This window comes from Coccidioides posadasii, chromosome 2 (genome assembly GCF_018416015.2).
Source record: "Coccidioides posadasii str. Silveira chromosome 2, complete sequence".
NCBI lineage: Eukaryota > Fungi > Ascomycota > Eurotiomycetes > Onygenales > Onygenaceae > Coccidioides > Coccidioides posadasii.
Window position 1 is genome coordinate 1,303,114 of NC_089408.1, and position 16,452 is coordinate 1,319,565.

Sequence of the window (16,452 nt, forward strand, 5' to 3'; positions counted from 1 at the left end):
TTCGTAGCGCGAACGAGATCGGCTGCGACACATCCTTGCTTAAGAGGAGCGAAGGATTCTGGTCCCTATCACGGTTTGATCATGGCGGACATATCAGCGAGCTCGTTGAAGCGGCCGCATCCCGGCGATGAAGAAAACAATACTAAACGAACTCGATCTCAGCAAGGGTCGCCGGCACCCCCCAGCAGCAATGGCGCACCTCCTAGAGTCGATATTCAGAAGGCTATCGCAGAGGCGAGGGCAAAAGCAGAAGCTGTTCGAGCTAGACTTCAAGCACAAACAGGAGCAAGTCTAGCTCCGATGTCCATGTCTCCTTCTCCTTCTCCCGCGCCGCCTGCGGCGAGTGCGTCCCTCTCCAGACTAGAACAGATGAAGGCCAGAGTTGCGGCAGCTACAGGGAGGGCAAATGCCGCTGCGCAGCAGAAGACACAAGCTCCACCATCGTTTGTACCCCCGCCTATGGACGAAGGGATGTCTAGAGCCCGGGGCGGTCTTGATGTCGGTTTGCATCCTGCCCTTCTTGGAGATGCAGGGTTAGATGGGCGCTCCGCCAAAAACAAACAGGCCCTGCAGTCTAAGTTTGCTACTACAATGGAAAATCGCCGAACAGAATCCCCGGTGCCCTCATTTAAAGCTAGGGGGAAACGACTCGATCTCTCTGGTCCCTCAATTGAAGAAACTAGGAACAATCCCTACTTTGACCCTAATCTTGGAGCGAAAACGGCCTTGGCTCGTCCTCGGTATTCTCGGCAGCTTGTTTTCAATCAGAAAGGGAAATATATTCAGCAGGCTGCTGCTTTACGACGGCAGGCCCAGCTAGAGGCTATGAAGAAACGGATCGCTGAACGCGCCCGCCAGGCTGGTATAGATGAAGATCTGGATGTCGAAAAGGCATTTCTGGTCCCGGCCCCTCCTGCAATTGAGTGGTGGGATGAGGGTCTTGTCAATGGAAGTGACTATACTGCTCTTGACGACCCTAACAATTATAAAATAGATTCTCCTGACTCGGTCGTTACCATCTACATACAACATCCTGTCCTTTTGGAGCCTCCTCAAGACAAGAATATCCCACCGCCCAAGCCGATGTATCTTACACCCAAAGAACAAGCCAAAATCCGACGCCAAAGACGAATGGCTGATCTTAAAGAACAACAAGCCAAAATCAGATTGGGGTTGGAGCCAGCTCCTCCACCAAAAGTTAAGAAATCTAATTTGATGCGTGTTCTTGGAGAAGAGGCAGTTAAAGACCCCACAGCTGTCGAAGCTCGTGTCAATCGGGAGATAGCTGAGCGCGCAGAAAAGCACATAGCGGATAATGAAGCCCGCAAGCTAACAAAAGAAGAACGACACGAAAAGCTAGCGAAACAGCAAGAAAAAGATGCCTTGAAGGGCATACATATGACCGTCTACCGTGTGGATAGCCTTGCCAATGGTCGGAATCGTTTCAAGATCAGCCGAAACGCAGAGCAGCATGCGCTCTCTGGCATCTGCGTTATGAATCCGAAATTCAATCTCGTGATCGTTGAAGGTGGATCCCATTCCATCAATGCTTTCAAAAAACTTATGCTCAGCCGCATTGATTGGACTGAAAATGCAGGACCGAATGCGGTCAGAGATGGAAATCGAGAGGCGTTAGCGTCATGGCTAGCGGCAGAAGATGAGAAAACCGGTGAACTGAAGGACTTAAGTCTAAACACATGTACCCTGGTCTGGGAAGGAGAAGTGAAGACGAGGGCTTTTCGTAAGTGGCTTGGCGCTAGGGTCTGTGAGTCCGATGCCGCAGCTAAAGATGCGCTGTCACGAGCTAAGATGGAGAATTTCTGGACATTGGCTAAAAGCATGAAGTCCAACTTGACATAAAGGAGTTTCCGCGGCAAATAGAGCCTTTGACATCTTTTTGATAGCATTTATCGCCTTGTGTGTCCGGGTTGGGTGTAAGCAACGTCCGCAGAAGTTGGGTATCATATCAGCCGTGTATATATACTTCCATGACACTTTTCTTAGGGACCGAAATCCAACTACCTGAATATGATTGTAGCATTTGTAGCTGGGAAAACTTAGCGAAAATCACTGTACGTTCCCCCAATCGACTCCATCCCATTAAACCACTTCGCCGCGAATCAACTAGCCAAAACTTTTCGGGACTATAAAATTCCCATTAAACCAACAAGTTAACCAGGTAACGTCAAGCAATAAGCTTTCAAGGAAAATGGACTAGGTCAAAATTCAAATATTTATAAAAAAAAGTAAAATAAAATTGGACTGTTCGGTGCATACTTGATAGTCATCAAACTCGTCATGACCCTCCGCCACTCAATCGTCTAAGTAAATCTATCTGCGCCTGGGCAGCAGCAAATGCATCGGTAGACGTTTGGGATGGTGGCACTGAGGGGGATATAGATGGCTGGTGCTGGGGTTGCTGGTGTTGTTGCATAAGGATCGGGAAGAATGCCGGGTTAATGTGAGAGCCTGGTGGCGGGAAAGCAAAACGAGCTTGCTGCGGAGGGAGAGGAAGGTTGGGAAAAGGAAATTGGGACGCTTGCGGAGAGATTGCAGGATAACCTTGAGGAGCTGCAGGCGGCTGTGTGTAGGTGGCAGAATTTGGATTATAAGGTGGCGGCGGTGGTGGTGGAACGTATCCATTCGAAGAATGGCGATGGGGGTTAACGGGTGGTTCCTCGGAAGAAGGCTGCTGTTGAAACTCGTCCCTATGAGGCTGATACCTGTTCCCACCGCCCCTATCGCGACCTCCTCTCCCTCGGTCGTGTCCTCTGCCTCTACCTCTGCCTCTTCCTCTACCGCCATGCGGACTTCCATCAAAACGACGATAGGAGCCTTCTTGAGCCGTCGCGTCACGGGTCATCATCTGCTCATGCAGATCTTTTGGCCGTTGTAAGGTATTATAACCATCATCTTGAGGCTCATCATCGTAGTTAAGCTCCATATTTTTCAGCCCAGAGGGACGTAAAGGCACACCCCGACGTTTGCCTTTCCTACCAGCCTCGGGTCGGCCTTCACGTTTCTGCTGACGCTTCAACTTGAGCTGCCGCTTGTATTCCGCTTCAGCTTCATCGTCGGAGAACTCCACTTCGTCTTCTCCGATTTCCTCGTCGTGTAAGTTTGACGCGTCACTCCCTTTCAGTCCCTTGAGAGGTTGTGTGAAAACAAATGTCGAGTGATCAACAACGTAAAAGACCGGAATACCTTTTTCTATGCCCGCTTTCTGAATTTCCTCCTGATTCGTAAATTGAACCGTGTAGAGTGGCTGTTCAACCTTCCCAAAAGTATCGGACACAACCCCAATGACTTCCAGGTTTGCTAGACAGAGAACCGAACCGGCCTCGAGCACCTGGTATTCCCCAGATATATTCGCCTTAATCAAAACAATATTATCAACAACCGATTCTACACTCCCAAGCATCTCAACTTTCATACCGGGCGTGATAGTGATATCTGGCTTAGGGACAATCTCTTCTGGTTTCTCATTAGCGGTTCTCACGTCTCTCGCGGCTGATCTTTCGTCCTTGCCATCTTCATCGTCAGATCCTGCAGCGGCCATCAAGATGCGAGCTTGTTCTTCGGGATCGAGTAACTCATAATCTTCATCCTCATCGCTTGAATCTGACGATGAATCGGAGGATGAATCAGACGACGATTCATAGGGTGAGGAATCCGTCTCCCACTCCCTCTCACCATTCTCTTCCGGCGCAGCTTCAGTCATCGTGATTTCGTTAGTAGCAGCAGGAACATTGTCGGATATCGCGCCTTCAGCAGCAAGTATCGTAATGTCTCGCTCTTGTATCTGTTCTTGAGCTTCGTTCTTCACACAAGCAGGGGCTTCCGTCTCTTGCTTAACTTCCGTCTCAATCGATGCCGCCACTCCCTTTTCTATACCCCCAGCCCCAACATCCGCCCCTGTTGTGCCGCCTGCGATGCCTTCTGACTCCTCTTTCGCCGCAGCTTCTATTGCCGTAATAACTAGGTCCAGAGAGTCGGCTATCGTAGACCCACTATCTTGCTCAGAATGCGACTGCGGCTCTTGTCTGTTAGGCTGGTTGCAAAGACTCAATCCCGGTATTTGCGGACGAGGCTTCTCTGGTGTCGGAGGCCGCTCGAATTTGGTTGGGTTCGCGGCATGAGACGACGGGAGAGGGGTGCCTCCATTAAGGGGCGTGTTATAGAAATTGCTACCATCGTCCATAGGAGTATCGGCGATCTCTGCAGAAGAGTTAGCATCGTCGAGGTATGGTAATTTTGTAGAGTGATTAGGGCTACCGTCTGAAGGCTCGGGGCCCGTATGGTTTCCCTCCGCCATTTCAAAAAAAGAAATTAATTCACAAAGTCAAAAATACTGAGGAAGTAGTAGGAACCGGCTGTAATTTAAAGCTTCATTTTCCTTAGTTGTTGACAAGAGCGCAGATAGTGGAGTAGCATGAGAGACACGAGGAAAAAAATGTTAGAAGCTTCCGCCGAAAATTTTGGGATGAGGTCACCAGCTCGTCAGCTTGCTTTAACCACCTTCTAGTGCCTCCAATCCCAACAAAAACAACACGGACACCCACGCCAGGTACCGATGCATTGAGTCGATAAGGACGCGTACTTTTCAGAGGGCCATCAGCTGCTTACTTTCATAGCCCCAAAATGGCTCCCAAAGCTCCAGAGTCAAGTAGCGAATCTTCCGCAGCTCCGCAGACGAACGCAAAGTGTGCCAGTCCCTTTTGGCTGAAAGGATTGAAGAACGAGAACATCGAAGCTAACACACTGAATACAGACCGGTTCCCCAGCCCTTCTTCCTCCCGTTGAATGTCGTTTTCTACCTTTGCCTTTTCTCTAATGTCCTAGCTGCCGTGTTGGCGCCTATCCAAGATTGCGATGAAGTCTTCAACTACTGGGAACCAACCCATTACCTCTCGCACGGTTATGGCCTTCAAACTTGGGAATACTCTCCGGAATATTCTATCCGAAGCTGGTTATACATCACCCTCCATGCCTTTGTCGCGAAGATATCTACCTTTTTTACGCGTACCAAGTCAGCTCAGTTCTACTTTGTCCGTATGGCGTTAGCCTTCACCTGCACGATGTGCGAAACGCGGCTTTACTCGGTGATCTCGCGCACATTGAACCCGCGGATCGGAGTGCTCTTCCTTATGATAATGCTATTTAGTCCCGGCATGTTCCATGCTTCTACTGCCCTTTTGCCGTCTAGCTTTGCAATGTACACATCCATGTTGGGTTTATCGGCGTTCCTAGATTCGCGTCGCGGTCTCCAAACAGCCAGGGGTATTATGTGGTTCGGAATTGGTGCTCTGATTGGATGGCCGTTTGCCGGAGCTTTGGTGGTACCGTTCGTTCTTGAAGAGCTTGTCCTTGGGATTATATTTCAGGAAGTTCAACCGGTCTTTTCGAGGATTTTCAGTGGTATTGCCAGATGTCTAGGAGTTTTGGTGGGTAAAATACTCCTGATTGTTTTAAATGCCTACTGATCTTGAGGTAGCTTCTTGAGGTGGCTGTTGATAGTTTCTTCTACCGTAAGCTCGTGGTTGTTCCCTGGAACATAGTGGCCTACAACGTCTTTGGTGGTGCTGGAAAAGGCCCCGACATCTTCGGCACCGAGCCGTGGACCTTTTACGCGCGGAACTTGCTACTCAACTTCAATATATGGTTCGTGCTGGCGTTGTCTAGCGGTCCGCTGCTCGCACTACAAGCATTATTCCGCCCCCACAAGACATCCAAGGAGACATTACTGAGGTCTATAACATACCTCTTTCCATTTTATCTCTGGCTTGGGATTTTCACCTTTCAGCCTCACAAAGAAGAGCGATTCATGTACCCTGCATATCCGTTTCTCGCGTTGAACGCCGCAATTGGCCTACATATACTGCTTGCCTATCTAGGATCAAACAACCGTCAAGAACTGGTTGGTCGTATTCCCGTGAAACTGAAATTTGCCGTGATCATAAGCGCCGCGCTTTTTGGGCTCAACCTCGGCCTTTTGAGGATCGTGGGCATGACGACCGCATATAATGCTCCACTCAAGGTTTTCGGGGACCTGGAACAACCGAATATAACTAGTACCGGAGATTTTGTTTGTGTCGGGAAGGAATGGTATCGCTTTCCTTCGTCATTCTTCTTGCCCGATAATTTGCGGGCTAAGTTTGTCAGAAGTGAATTTAAGGGCTTATTGCCCGGAGAGTTCGTGGAATCGAAGAAAAGCGGACCATTCGCAGGGACTTGGATGGTTCCATCGGGGATGAATGATATGAATCAGGAGGATGTCTCCAAATACGTGAGTGAATTTTCAGATCGTGCGTTGATAGGCCCCCGAAATACGGGTTGACTAATGTTCGGCAGACCGATATCTCGCAATGTGACTTTTTGGTGGATTCTTATTTTCTCGGAGATAGAGAATCTGACCTCCAACCTCATTACATCCTCGATGATAAAATGTGGGAGAAAGTTTCTTGCAAACCGTTCCTCGACAGCGGCCGTACAGGCGCTTTGGGTCGCATCCTCTGGGTTCCTGATTTGCCATTTATTCCCAAGAACATGCAACGCAAATATGGACAATATTGTCTACTTAAACGGAGGGCTGTCAACGTCTGAAGGAAGAGCAAGGAGATGCCAACTCCCTCCCGTCGACGATGTATCACGAGTCGCGGGAAAAAGGCGAACCCGCCTGTCGCCAATTGACTTCAGCTCGACAAACGTGGCCATCCCGGTATTGAGCGACGACGAAAAGTGTTATCTTCAGAACTCAGGCAGACGGCTGCATTTGTATTCCTGATTTGTGTTGTTCTGCACAAGTCATCCAATTTGGTTGCTGGCGACGCTTTACCCAAACAGGAGAAGAAATCCGCGGCAAAGTCAACCGCCAGGATCCGGGCGGCACAACCAAACCACATACGGAAGTAGAATGAATCGAGCCAGTCCAGTTTGTGAAACGTGATATCAGCACCCCCCTCCCCTCCCTACTTTGGCTGGCGGGACTTGGTGGAAGATGCTGATCAAACAGCGGAGAAAGAGAATATACAGTGCGATGGCTGCTGCTGTGCTATCTCATTTAAAAAAAAAAAAACTCTTATTAACACGCCTACTTGTGTGTACATGTATTAATATTGCTTGTTCCCTGGCTGAGCCAGATGTACAACATTCCCTTGATGACTGAATGATATCCAGTGTTGTTCTGTTAAATGCTCAGACATAATGGAAACTCTTACACAGATTGCCAACCAATTCTACGTAAGAGAACTAGTTGGAATTCTTCTCTTTGCCTCTACTACATCATGGGTAATCAATACCCTCCTGAGGATATTCGGTGCGCGTTCTATAAAGCGACCACGCACGCCTGATTTGGAGAAACCAAGTATACAGGCACAAAGGACGAAGCAAATTGACAGAAAACAAGGAGGTAGACATCCTCTTACTTTTCATAAATCTATGGGAATAAGTTTTGTTGACGTTATCTTTCACAAAGAATGGATACCGCAAGACTTCAAGCGGCCCGACCCTGTGGCGTACCCTAATTGGGATGTGCATACGTCTCAGCCGAAGCCATATCGGCCTTTTAGATATGGCCCGTAAGTTTGCCAATTACCTTAACGATTGATGTCTCGCGGGGTAAGATTTTAATGGGTCAAAGGAAATATTTCATTACCATGGGATTGAGATCCATGAAGTGGGATGAATGGATTGGTATGTCGGAACCACTTAGATTTGGGAGTCATATTGTCCATATAAAATTAACAAAGTATTCAGAGTTGGATAATCACTATCCAAGATACCACGCTGACAAGGCCCGCCGTATCAAAGAACGAGAGAAAAAGTGCGTCATGGTTGCTCCCGAAGCGATGGACGGAGTGATCGAACTGCTAGAAGAGCTGTATGTGACTACAAATCATAGCAGACACCAATTGAAATCCACTTTGCTCACCTCCAGCCAATCGCCAGCTGCTCCTATCTCCCCATGCGCTACCCATCCCTCTTCCGCAAAACCCCCGTGGGCATCGACAACCTCCTCACCGGAGAATCTTTCAACATCACGCAGCGTCCGTTCGCCGAAAACCCCATGACCACATGCGCGCGCCTCATCCAGGACGATCTAGCGCTCATGTTTGAAAAGCCCGACGGCCAATACTACCTCCTCGCGGGCGCCGTCCTCCTCGCAGGATTCTGGCGCATCGAAGATAAATTCGGCATGCGGCTCTCCGAAATCCACACCTCAGGCGACGTCCCCGGGTATCAAACCAAGCTTGAGAAGGGCATGATGAATTTCTTCCGGCGTATCAAGCCCTCGGATCCGGTCTTGCGGAATAACTACTTCATCCAGGTCGACGAGGACCTGGCGTGGTCGTACAGCATCGGGCCTGAGGATAGTAAGTCGGTTAGCTGGAACACGGCGGCGAAGAATAAGGCCATCCAGCATCATTACTTCCGCTCGGAGCGACAATCGCTGCGCCGCTTGCCGCGTTCTGGAGCCGTCGTGTTCACGATCCGGACATACTTTGAGCCGATTACAGAAATCGTCAAGGAGCCGTATGTGCCCGGGAGACTGGCGTCGGCGATTCGTAGCTGGGGGGACGATGTGTCGCGCTACAAGGGGAGAGAGAAGTACGGAGAAGTGCTGCTAGACTATCTAGATAAAAAACATGAGGAGCAGCTTGCTGCGGGGTTAGACTTGGAGAAAGAGGATGAGATTCGGAGTTATCCGTATTAGGCTATGTCCGGCAGCGGGCTTCCCCGTCTCTGAAGTCTCTCTTTCTTTGCTCCCATTTTTCTTGGCTGTCTTTTGTCCAGGTGGGAGCTATATGTAAATAGGCAATTGGTCATAGTAAATTTCACGAATACCCATTAACTGTCTCACTCCTTTTCCAAAATTGTAGAAAGTAAAAAATTATCACCGGATCGCCTGGCCATTGACTACAGACGGGGCCATTGTTAAGCTTCCTCAGCCCCGAGCAGAAACATGCTCCATGACAAACAACGTATTATCACCATTCGATTACGCACTCTGAATCTTTTAACCTTCGTCATCACCAATAAATAGGTCACTCGCTCTCCCAAGACACCCGAGTTTAAATATTTGGTAAATAAGGATCACCTTTCAAGGTTCTCATATTGTACAGCACGTGAGATAATACATACATATATAGTGCCAGAAATCCAGAATATCCATTCCATGAAGCAACACGGAAAGCAAGTCCAAAAGATAGAATATCGGGGCTTATCATCTATAGAAATGCTGTAATGAGGACACCAAAAATAAAATGCCAAAAGTAACAACAAACCACCCGTGCCCCGGCGTCATGCGACATAATGCAACAGTAATAAAAATATACGCCACAACATGCCCAAAAAAAAAAAAAAAAAAAGCCACGCTTCGTTGTGCCCGTATGTCAAAATATACAAGGCACGTATACAGAGTTCCCTACCCCAAAGAAAACCACAAAAAAATAAAACGAAAAAAAAAAAAAAAAAAAAAAAAAATAAAGGCAGGCGATTACAAAAGTATAAGTAGAGGAGAATAGGCCCCTGGTTCGGGGGAGTATAGAACTGAAATGCGAACGATTGAAAATAGCGAATCCAAATGAGAAGGGATTGATGATACAAGATCATCAAATTCGCACACTGCTGCAGATGTTGCGCTTGTATGACATATGATGGCATCCGATCCTCCCATGGAAAAAAGCAAAAAAAAAAAAAAAAACAAAAATGCAGAGCCATACAGATTGAACTTATTTTTGTTTTCGCACTCATGCCAACGCCTTCGCACGCTAAAAGTAAATAAATAAAAAAAAAAAAAATGAATCAAATATGATATCAAACCATAAATAACAGTACTGTTAGTCATCAACGTAATTATCCAACAAATCCATAAACTTGCATCGTAATCAAAATACATTCCAAGAGTCGAGAACGAGAGGAAAGAAAAGAGAGAGAGCCGGCGTCAGGGCATTTCTATGGGCAGCACTGCAGCCGAGCGTTGGCCGGATGGTCGGCTACAAGCGAAGTTGGGACGCTTGGCGTCTCAAATGACGTCATCCGGCGCCTCCCGAGCAGGGACTGGGTGACAGGGCAGCAACCAAGAAAAGCCGATCACTGCTGAGCACACCGCGGGCTCAGACACAGGTCATCTTGGCGGGATGTCATTTCCTTGGTCTCAAGCGTCATGACAAGACGAGTGAAGATCTCATGTCTGGGATTATGGGTAAACCATATTCTGCAGATCCAAATGGCGCGGAAACAACGCTGTGGGTCCAGGATCGCAGCTCACTCTCTGCCTCTCCGTCTCTGCTTGCCTGGCCAGTTGACGTCAGGATGGACCACCCGCATGTGTCGGGTCAGAGCGTCGTTGCGAGAGAAGGTCTTCTCCTCTGTACAGAGGTGGCACCGTACCTTCTGCTTGCGAGCATTGTGGATGGTATCCTCGTGGCGAGTGAGATCGTAAGGGCGGGAAAAGATAGAGTTGCATGGCTTTCCCGTCGACGGGTTGATCCGCTCACACTTATGGGGCCCGGCCTGGGAATTTCGCATGGCAAGAGATGATCCGTCCCGCGCAAGGCCGTGGGAACCAGGTGTAGTCTGGCGATGTGCTTCGCGCTTGTGCTTTTGGAGCTTTGCCGGTGTTTCAAACCGTAAAGTGCATCCATGGTAGGTGCAGCTGTAGGTCCCAGCATCAGAAGAAGTATCCAGCGGCCTCTTGATCGGAGACTGTGGCTGCGGACGCGTTGGAGTTGATGAAACTCCCGAATTATTCCTCTCGCTATTCGTAGACTCCATGGATGGAACGTGCGCTGGGAATTCAGGCGTGTGCTGAATCAACGTGCGATCCGGTTGCTGCTGTTGAGGCTGATGGCTTCGCATAGTTCCCTGCTGTGGCTGCCTGGGCATTTGCGGGTGTTGCTGTGGCTGCGGTAGGTAAAATTGGCCGTTTTGGTCTCCACCCTGGCCAAACTGGTTGGGATATTGGCTGAGAGGAGTAAAGTTCGCGGAGAGCTGGAATTCAGGGGAAGTGGTCATGGTCGTAGGAACATTGTACTGGGAGGAGTCTGTCTGCGATGGAAATAAGGGGACGTTACCCTCTTCGGGTTCGTGATATTCCAGCAACGCATCCTTTGGTGATATCGTCTTGGGTTCATCCTGTGCCGCTGAGCCAGCGCCCATAAGCTCCATTCCTCTCAGGCCAGAGGTAGGGTGCGTTGGCTGCTGCAGGTGTGCTGAAGTGTAAGCAGAAGGCATTTGAGCGTAGGGGGAACCGTGGCGAAATGGAGAGCGCTGCCGAGCGATGTTTGAGTTGGGTGAGTGGGAACGAGCGGAGATATGGCCTTGCTGCGCAGCTTGGAGACGGTCTGCCATAACATTGAGATAAGGGGCGTAAGGTTTGTTGACTCGCGGTTGTACTGGTTTCGTTTCCTGCTGAGGTGCCGCCATGAGTGGATTGTACAACTCGTCTTGGTAGACGTCTGATATAGTTCGATTCAATTTTGGCATTCCAATCTGAGAACTAGACTGAGATCCGAGGTCTGCAAAGGCGTCGGCCTGTAAGTATTCATCCATCCAGCGATCAATGTCAGGAAGATTTGTCTCACCATGCGATAGCGACTTGTTGCTTTCGTCAAAATCGTCTGGATAGCTCGTCTGGGGTGTGGCAGGAGAGTTATGGCTCAGACTGGAGACGGACTGAGCTAAGGAGTAAGGAAAGGTCGCCTCGTCCTCTCCTTGCTGCTGGTTGGTGCGACGATGCTGCTGTTCTTGATGAGGATGTCTTTGCTGCTCAAGGATAGCTCTTCTCATTGCCATCTCAGTCTCCGTGTTACAAGCATCTCCGGCGCCAGAGTTGTAGGCAGGAGGCGCGAGGAAGGAAGTCTGAACGGGAGTGCGCTGTGGAGTAGGGAGAGGTCTTGATGGGCTTGATACAGAGTAGCCTTGGTGGGTAGTATTCGCAGGGGATGAGACAGAAGAAAATGAGGATTCCAGTGGGGGTACTGCCGATGCCGATGGAAGAGAGAGAACCGAAGACCCAGATGAGGCTCTCTTGTGGCTGATGCCAGGATAGAACTGCTGCTGCTGGGAGTGTCGCGAGTTTTGACAGAATTTCACCGGGCTGAGCAGGTTATTGAACTCCGTGTTATCCAGGGGCAGGCCGCTCTGCAACAGCATGGACGCACCAGCGACGTCCTGCTGATCGAAGCCGTCGTCCCCAAATAGAGGGGCTGGCTGAAAGACCTTGATCGGTGGCGTGTGCGGCAGACCTCCCAGTGAAGAGTAGGTGTTATCTTGCATAGAAAAGCTGGCGGTCTCGGGCCAAAAGGACGAGTCAAGTTCCGTGGACGGGGAGTTCTGGGTGGAGAAGGCGGGAGAAGAGTACGTTGGGGAGGCAGCAGCTGAGGAGGATGGTGGCGTTGAGAGGTACGGTAAATTCGACCGTTGCGACTGAGCTGGAGTAAGAGGAACGGCTGCGAAGGGCTGAGATGACGAGGTGGTGGACGGTGAGTGGAATCCGGGTTGCTGGGTGGGATCCAAAATTCCCTCCTGGTACTGCTGTGGGAAGAAGAGCTGCTGTTGCTGCTGTTGCTGTTGTGGGTGCTGCTGTTGATGCTGTGATCCAGTCGTGGCTGGGTCTGAAAGGGCAAGGTTGTGGTGGCGATAAGATTGCGAGCGGGATGATGGATAGGTCGAAGGAGAGAGCGGGTGTTGTTGATGGTAATGGCGATTTAGCATGATGGGCGCAGGAGGACGGAAGGCAAATCGCGCAGAGTATATATGCGTGGGAATTGGTCCGTGTGCCCAGAGTGGCGAATTTTGCGTGTAGCTCGACCAAGGTTACGCCGCAAAGTAGAGTTATCGCATGTGGTAGAACTGACAACGTGGGTGCAAAAGTGTATATATAGAGTTGACTTTCTGTTTGCTGCAGGGAAAGAAAAAGAGGTCGAAGGGGGGACAGATATCAGTATTATTATGTATTCACCTGCGAAAACCAAGATTCGAATTGGCTTCCCAGTTCCGTTTTGTTGTCTTCAGATATCGGAGGGAAGGTTTCGGGCGGAGGAGGAATATTTTTTTCCAATGGCGACGTGCTTTGGACCCTTTTTTTCCCTTACTCTTTCTTATCTTGTTCCCTTGCTTTTCAAGCCCCGTCTTCGATTCATGTATTGCCGGACGTGTGTATATATAATAATGTAAAAAGTCCCGGGACCCGTTTATGCAGGCCCTTGTAAGGTGGATTGATGCAAAATAGAATTTTTGTTATGACGCTACCCAACCACCCCTGCTTTGTATTATCCCCGTATGCGCTTGTATGGCATCATGGAAAAAAAGCAAATATACTTCCGCCAAGGGAAAAAAAAGAAAGGAAAGGAAAAGAGTGAAAAAAAAAAAAAAAAAAAGCAACGAGAAGGGTGGTGTGTCCACTGACCCCTGCAACGCCGAAGTCGACGCACCACCAACACAATGACAGCTATACTCCGGACACGGTGCCTATCTCCGCCCGATGAAAACCCGACATTACTGGTGATCTTCTGAGAGATGCAGTCCCATTCGAGGAAGAAAAAAAAAAAAAAATTAATATTATTAAAAAAAAAAAATAAAAATAAAAATAAAAAAAATAATATTAAAATGAAAAATGAAAAATTACATCCAGCTTTGACTTCCCAAAGTACGTCATGGAAATTTTACATAAGGACGCTAAGGCCGACAATTCACTTCAACTTCCGTTCGGCCAGGAGGACAAGAATACATCATGCTTTTACCGGAGTACAGAAAAATACCTGCTTGTTACAGCGCAAGGACACCTGCGAAAAATCTTCCAAGATCAAGCCCAAAAGATCACCATGGGTCTTGCGCGGAAACCATGCATGCACGGCCTAGAGGAACCTTGTTGTGATCCCCATCGTTAGTTGAGCGCACTATCGTCAAGGACAAGCGGGACGAAGTTTTCATCGCATCTTCCTCGGCGAAACGAAAGAATTTGGCCAAGAATGACGTAGCAGCTCGCCGTGGATCTTGGCGTTACGTGCGTGTCGGGAGGGTCCGGGTGGGGGTGACGGCGAGGTCCGGTGTGCGAAAGCCTTATTTCCAGTCAGGAAATCGCGGCGTAGTTCCACGCCTTTTGTTACATGTTCTGACGGGGGGCAGGCAGTGCAGCGAGACCCAGGCCCCCTGCCCTACGAACGGGGCCGATCTGCTATCAAATAGCCCACACGCTCTTCACACGGAGTTATGCACAGTGGCTTTTTATCCAGTCACTTTGGTCCAGTAGCCTTTTCGCTTTCCATGGTAGGGCTTCGAATGAAAAGCTTCCCTAGCTCTGGAGTATGAACCCCCCTACCGGCCTCTCTAGCTTCGCAGCCCCCCACCACTCACACATAACGAGATGCTGTACGGAGTACTCCGTACATCGATATACCTGCGATCCGTGACAAGAGCTCCTCGAATGAGAACTGGATAATGACATTAGTCATGTTCTTGGCCGTGACTGCTGTTCGGAAATATTCCGTAACAAAAACGCAGCAGAAGCTTCACGATGATACTCGAGAAAAAACTTTTGACCTCAAACTTTACAACTCACTATGTAGGTATCCTGTGACTTTCGGATCTAGATTTTACCCCAGACAAGACGAGCCATGGTTTCGAAGTCATGCCACCAAACATAGGACGACATAGGAATCAAAGAGCAATGCCACGAGGGAGATCTTCAGAGCAAGATCGGACTTTTGGGTGGGTGCCGACGAAAGCTTCCTCAAACCCAACAATCTGTGGCTGGTGCAACCAGTCACAAATGCAGAAATTCTTTTCTGCTTTGAACAGAATTTGTGGCTTGACACGTCATAAATTACAGCAGCAGAGCAGGAATAATTTCACCCAACAAACCAGCTTGGCGCGTCGGTATTTCCGAAATCATTCAGCACCGCCACTGTATTCCGCGGACCAACGTCGAATTTCTGAGCCTGGTACCCAATCAGAATACAACATATTTTCGGGAATTATCGCGTCAATCTCTGCTGTGGCTAGTGCATCGCTTCACTGCGCGAGATCTGCTGCTTTCTTTCAATTTCCACCGCCTCGGGCGGGTGTCGTCCAACCAATCGCCTCTGTCAGAGCTTTTGCTCAGCCACACTTTCTGCAGCTCGCGGTCAAAATTTCTCTGCAAGATCGAGTTTACACGCCCACAGAGCGGAAAAGAGGCTACCTCTCCTCTGTGCGAAGCTCCAGTCCCGCGCCAAAGATCTCCAGGCGATCCTTTTCATCAAGGCTAGGCGCCTATTTTTTTTTGGTACACAGCTGCTCGGCTTTTAACGCGTGGCTTGCGATCGCCATTATTCAGCATTGAATAATGGGGACTCTGCGTCAGGCCACTAAACTCTCCCCCTCGCTACAGCTTCGTGACCCAAAGAACACACCAAGTAAGAGTCGCCTATTTCCTTCCAATCCCCCCCCCTCTCTCCCCAACAAAGCACCATTCCCCGTCCCGTCCTAGTTTTGTCTGATAAGAGAGCAAGCTCGAGGCTCGAATCAACTTTGGCCAACACTCATGTGGCAAACCCCTCCCGGCAACCTGCTCGGACTTTAATCGGAGACGACTTCCCGCAGACACGAGGTTATCAATATCGCTTCCGTCGGCAAGTCATGATCCCATGCGTTATAAAAGACATAATCGCCATGGAAAAGGGAGATCATGCGGCCCGGATAATACATACTGCCGGCAATGCCATGGCTTGAGCCCGGAGTTCTCCGTTCGCTAAGCGTGACCTCCGGATCTTTGAGGTACGCGATACTCGTTCCATAAGCGACGGGTACCTGCTTGTGATGTGTGCTGTACCTGCGCTCACTTTTAAGGCACAGCGTTACAGAGTATAATGGGAAATTTGCCGGTATTTTTCCCCGTACTCAGGTTAATGCGGGTCTTTTCCGCTCCGGCGACAACCCCATACCGCCGAGCCCCACGGCACATGGACTCTTAAAGATATCGCGGTCCCGTGATCAGGATTAAAATCGGATGGTTGTGGAATAGGAAAATCCCAAACCTTCCGACGGAAGTAACTAGTTAGCTAATATGGTGACTAAGACAACGAACGGTCCACGAGATATTTTCAAATCCTCCAAAAGTATATTATTTATCTGAGAAGCACTCCGTAAACGGTTCCCTTTTGGCTTTCTTCAGCAGGCAAGCCACAGCAGCTTTCAATTGAGTAAGCTTTTCTTGTGGATGGAGCATAACCCAATAATATGAACATCTTGACCTGTTTTCTTGCGGTTGAGGATTTGAAATCTCCATCGGGACAGCCGCCCCGAATCGGAGAGTCTGCCGAGGGCGTTTCTCGGGATCCCGGATCATGCTCCATGGTTTTCAGGACCCACACCTGCTGGGCAGCTGAAAGAATTACATATGCATAGTACGGAGTACCATTAGTGATATCAGATGAAAGAGTTGTCGAGACCCTATCACTATATATGGTC

General features: G+C 49.2%; 5 protein-coding genes across 5 annotated transcripts; 3 read left to right on the forward strand and 2 right to left on the reverse strand.

Annotated features, from left to right (window-relative positions):
* Nucleotides 1-50: 50 nt before the first annotated feature.
* D8B26_002945 (uncharacterized protein) lies at nucleotides 51-4,316 on the reverse strand. Its single transcript, XM_003068756.2, has 3 exons — nucleotides 4,276-4,316; nucleotides 2,278-4,218; nucleotides 51-2,144 (listed from the first exon to the last, which is right to left on the reverse strand). Exons 1-2 carry the CDS (start codon nucleotides 4,313-4,315, stop codon nucleotides 2,297-2,299), a joined length of 1,962 nt encoding a protein of 653 aa, XP_003068802.2. The 5' UTR covers nucleotide 4,316; the 3' UTR covers nucleotides 51-2,144; nucleotides 2,278-2,296.
* On the forward strand, nucleotides 82-2,178 carry D8B26_002944 (uncharacterized protein; the record flags this gene model as incomplete). The annotated part of the gene is made up of 1 exon (XM_003068757.2): nucleotides 82-2,178. The coding sequence occupies one exon, from the start codon at nucleotides 82-84 to the stop codon at nucleotides 1,858-1,860; it is 1,779 nt and encodes a 592-aa protein (XP_003068803.2). The 3' UTR covers nucleotides 1,861-2,178.
* Nucleotides 4,317-4,487: 171 nt separating the features above from the next.
* ALG9 (mannosyltransferase) lies at nucleotides 4,488-7,220 on the forward strand. The gene is made up of 4 exons (XM_066123997.1): nucleotides 4,488-4,703; nucleotides 4,772-5,444; nucleotides 5,495-6,286; nucleotides 6,352-7,220. Exons 1-4 carry the CDS (start codon nucleotides 4,642-4,644, stop codon nucleotides 6,601-6,603), a joined length of 1,779 nt encoding a protein of 592 aa, XP_065980072.1. The 5' UTR covers nucleotides 4,488-4,641; the 3' UTR covers nucleotides 6,604-7,220.
* D8B26_002947 (uncharacterized protein) lies at nucleotides 7,204-8,713 on the forward strand (the record flags this gene model as incomplete). The annotated part of the gene is made up of 5 exons (XM_066123998.1): nucleotides 7,204-7,408; nucleotides 7,475-7,577; nucleotides 7,640-7,692; nucleotides 7,756-7,879; nucleotides 7,948-8,713. 5 exons carry the CDS (start codon nucleotides 7,204-7,206, stop codon nucleotides 8,711-8,713), a joined length of 1,251 nt encoding a protein of 416 aa, XP_065980073.1.
* A 1,553-nt stretch (nucleotides 8,714-10,266) lies between these two features.
* Nucleotides 10,267-12,717, reverse strand: D8B26_002948 (uncharacterized protein; the record flags this gene model as incomplete). Its single annotated transcript, XM_003068753.2, has 1 exon — nucleotides 10,267-12,717. The coding sequence occupies one exon, from the start codon at nucleotides 12,715-12,717 to the stop codon at nucleotides 10,267-10,269; it is 2,451 nt and encodes an 816-aa protein (XP_003068799.2).
* Between the last annotated feature and the right edge of the window lie 3,735 nt (nucleotides 12,718-16,452).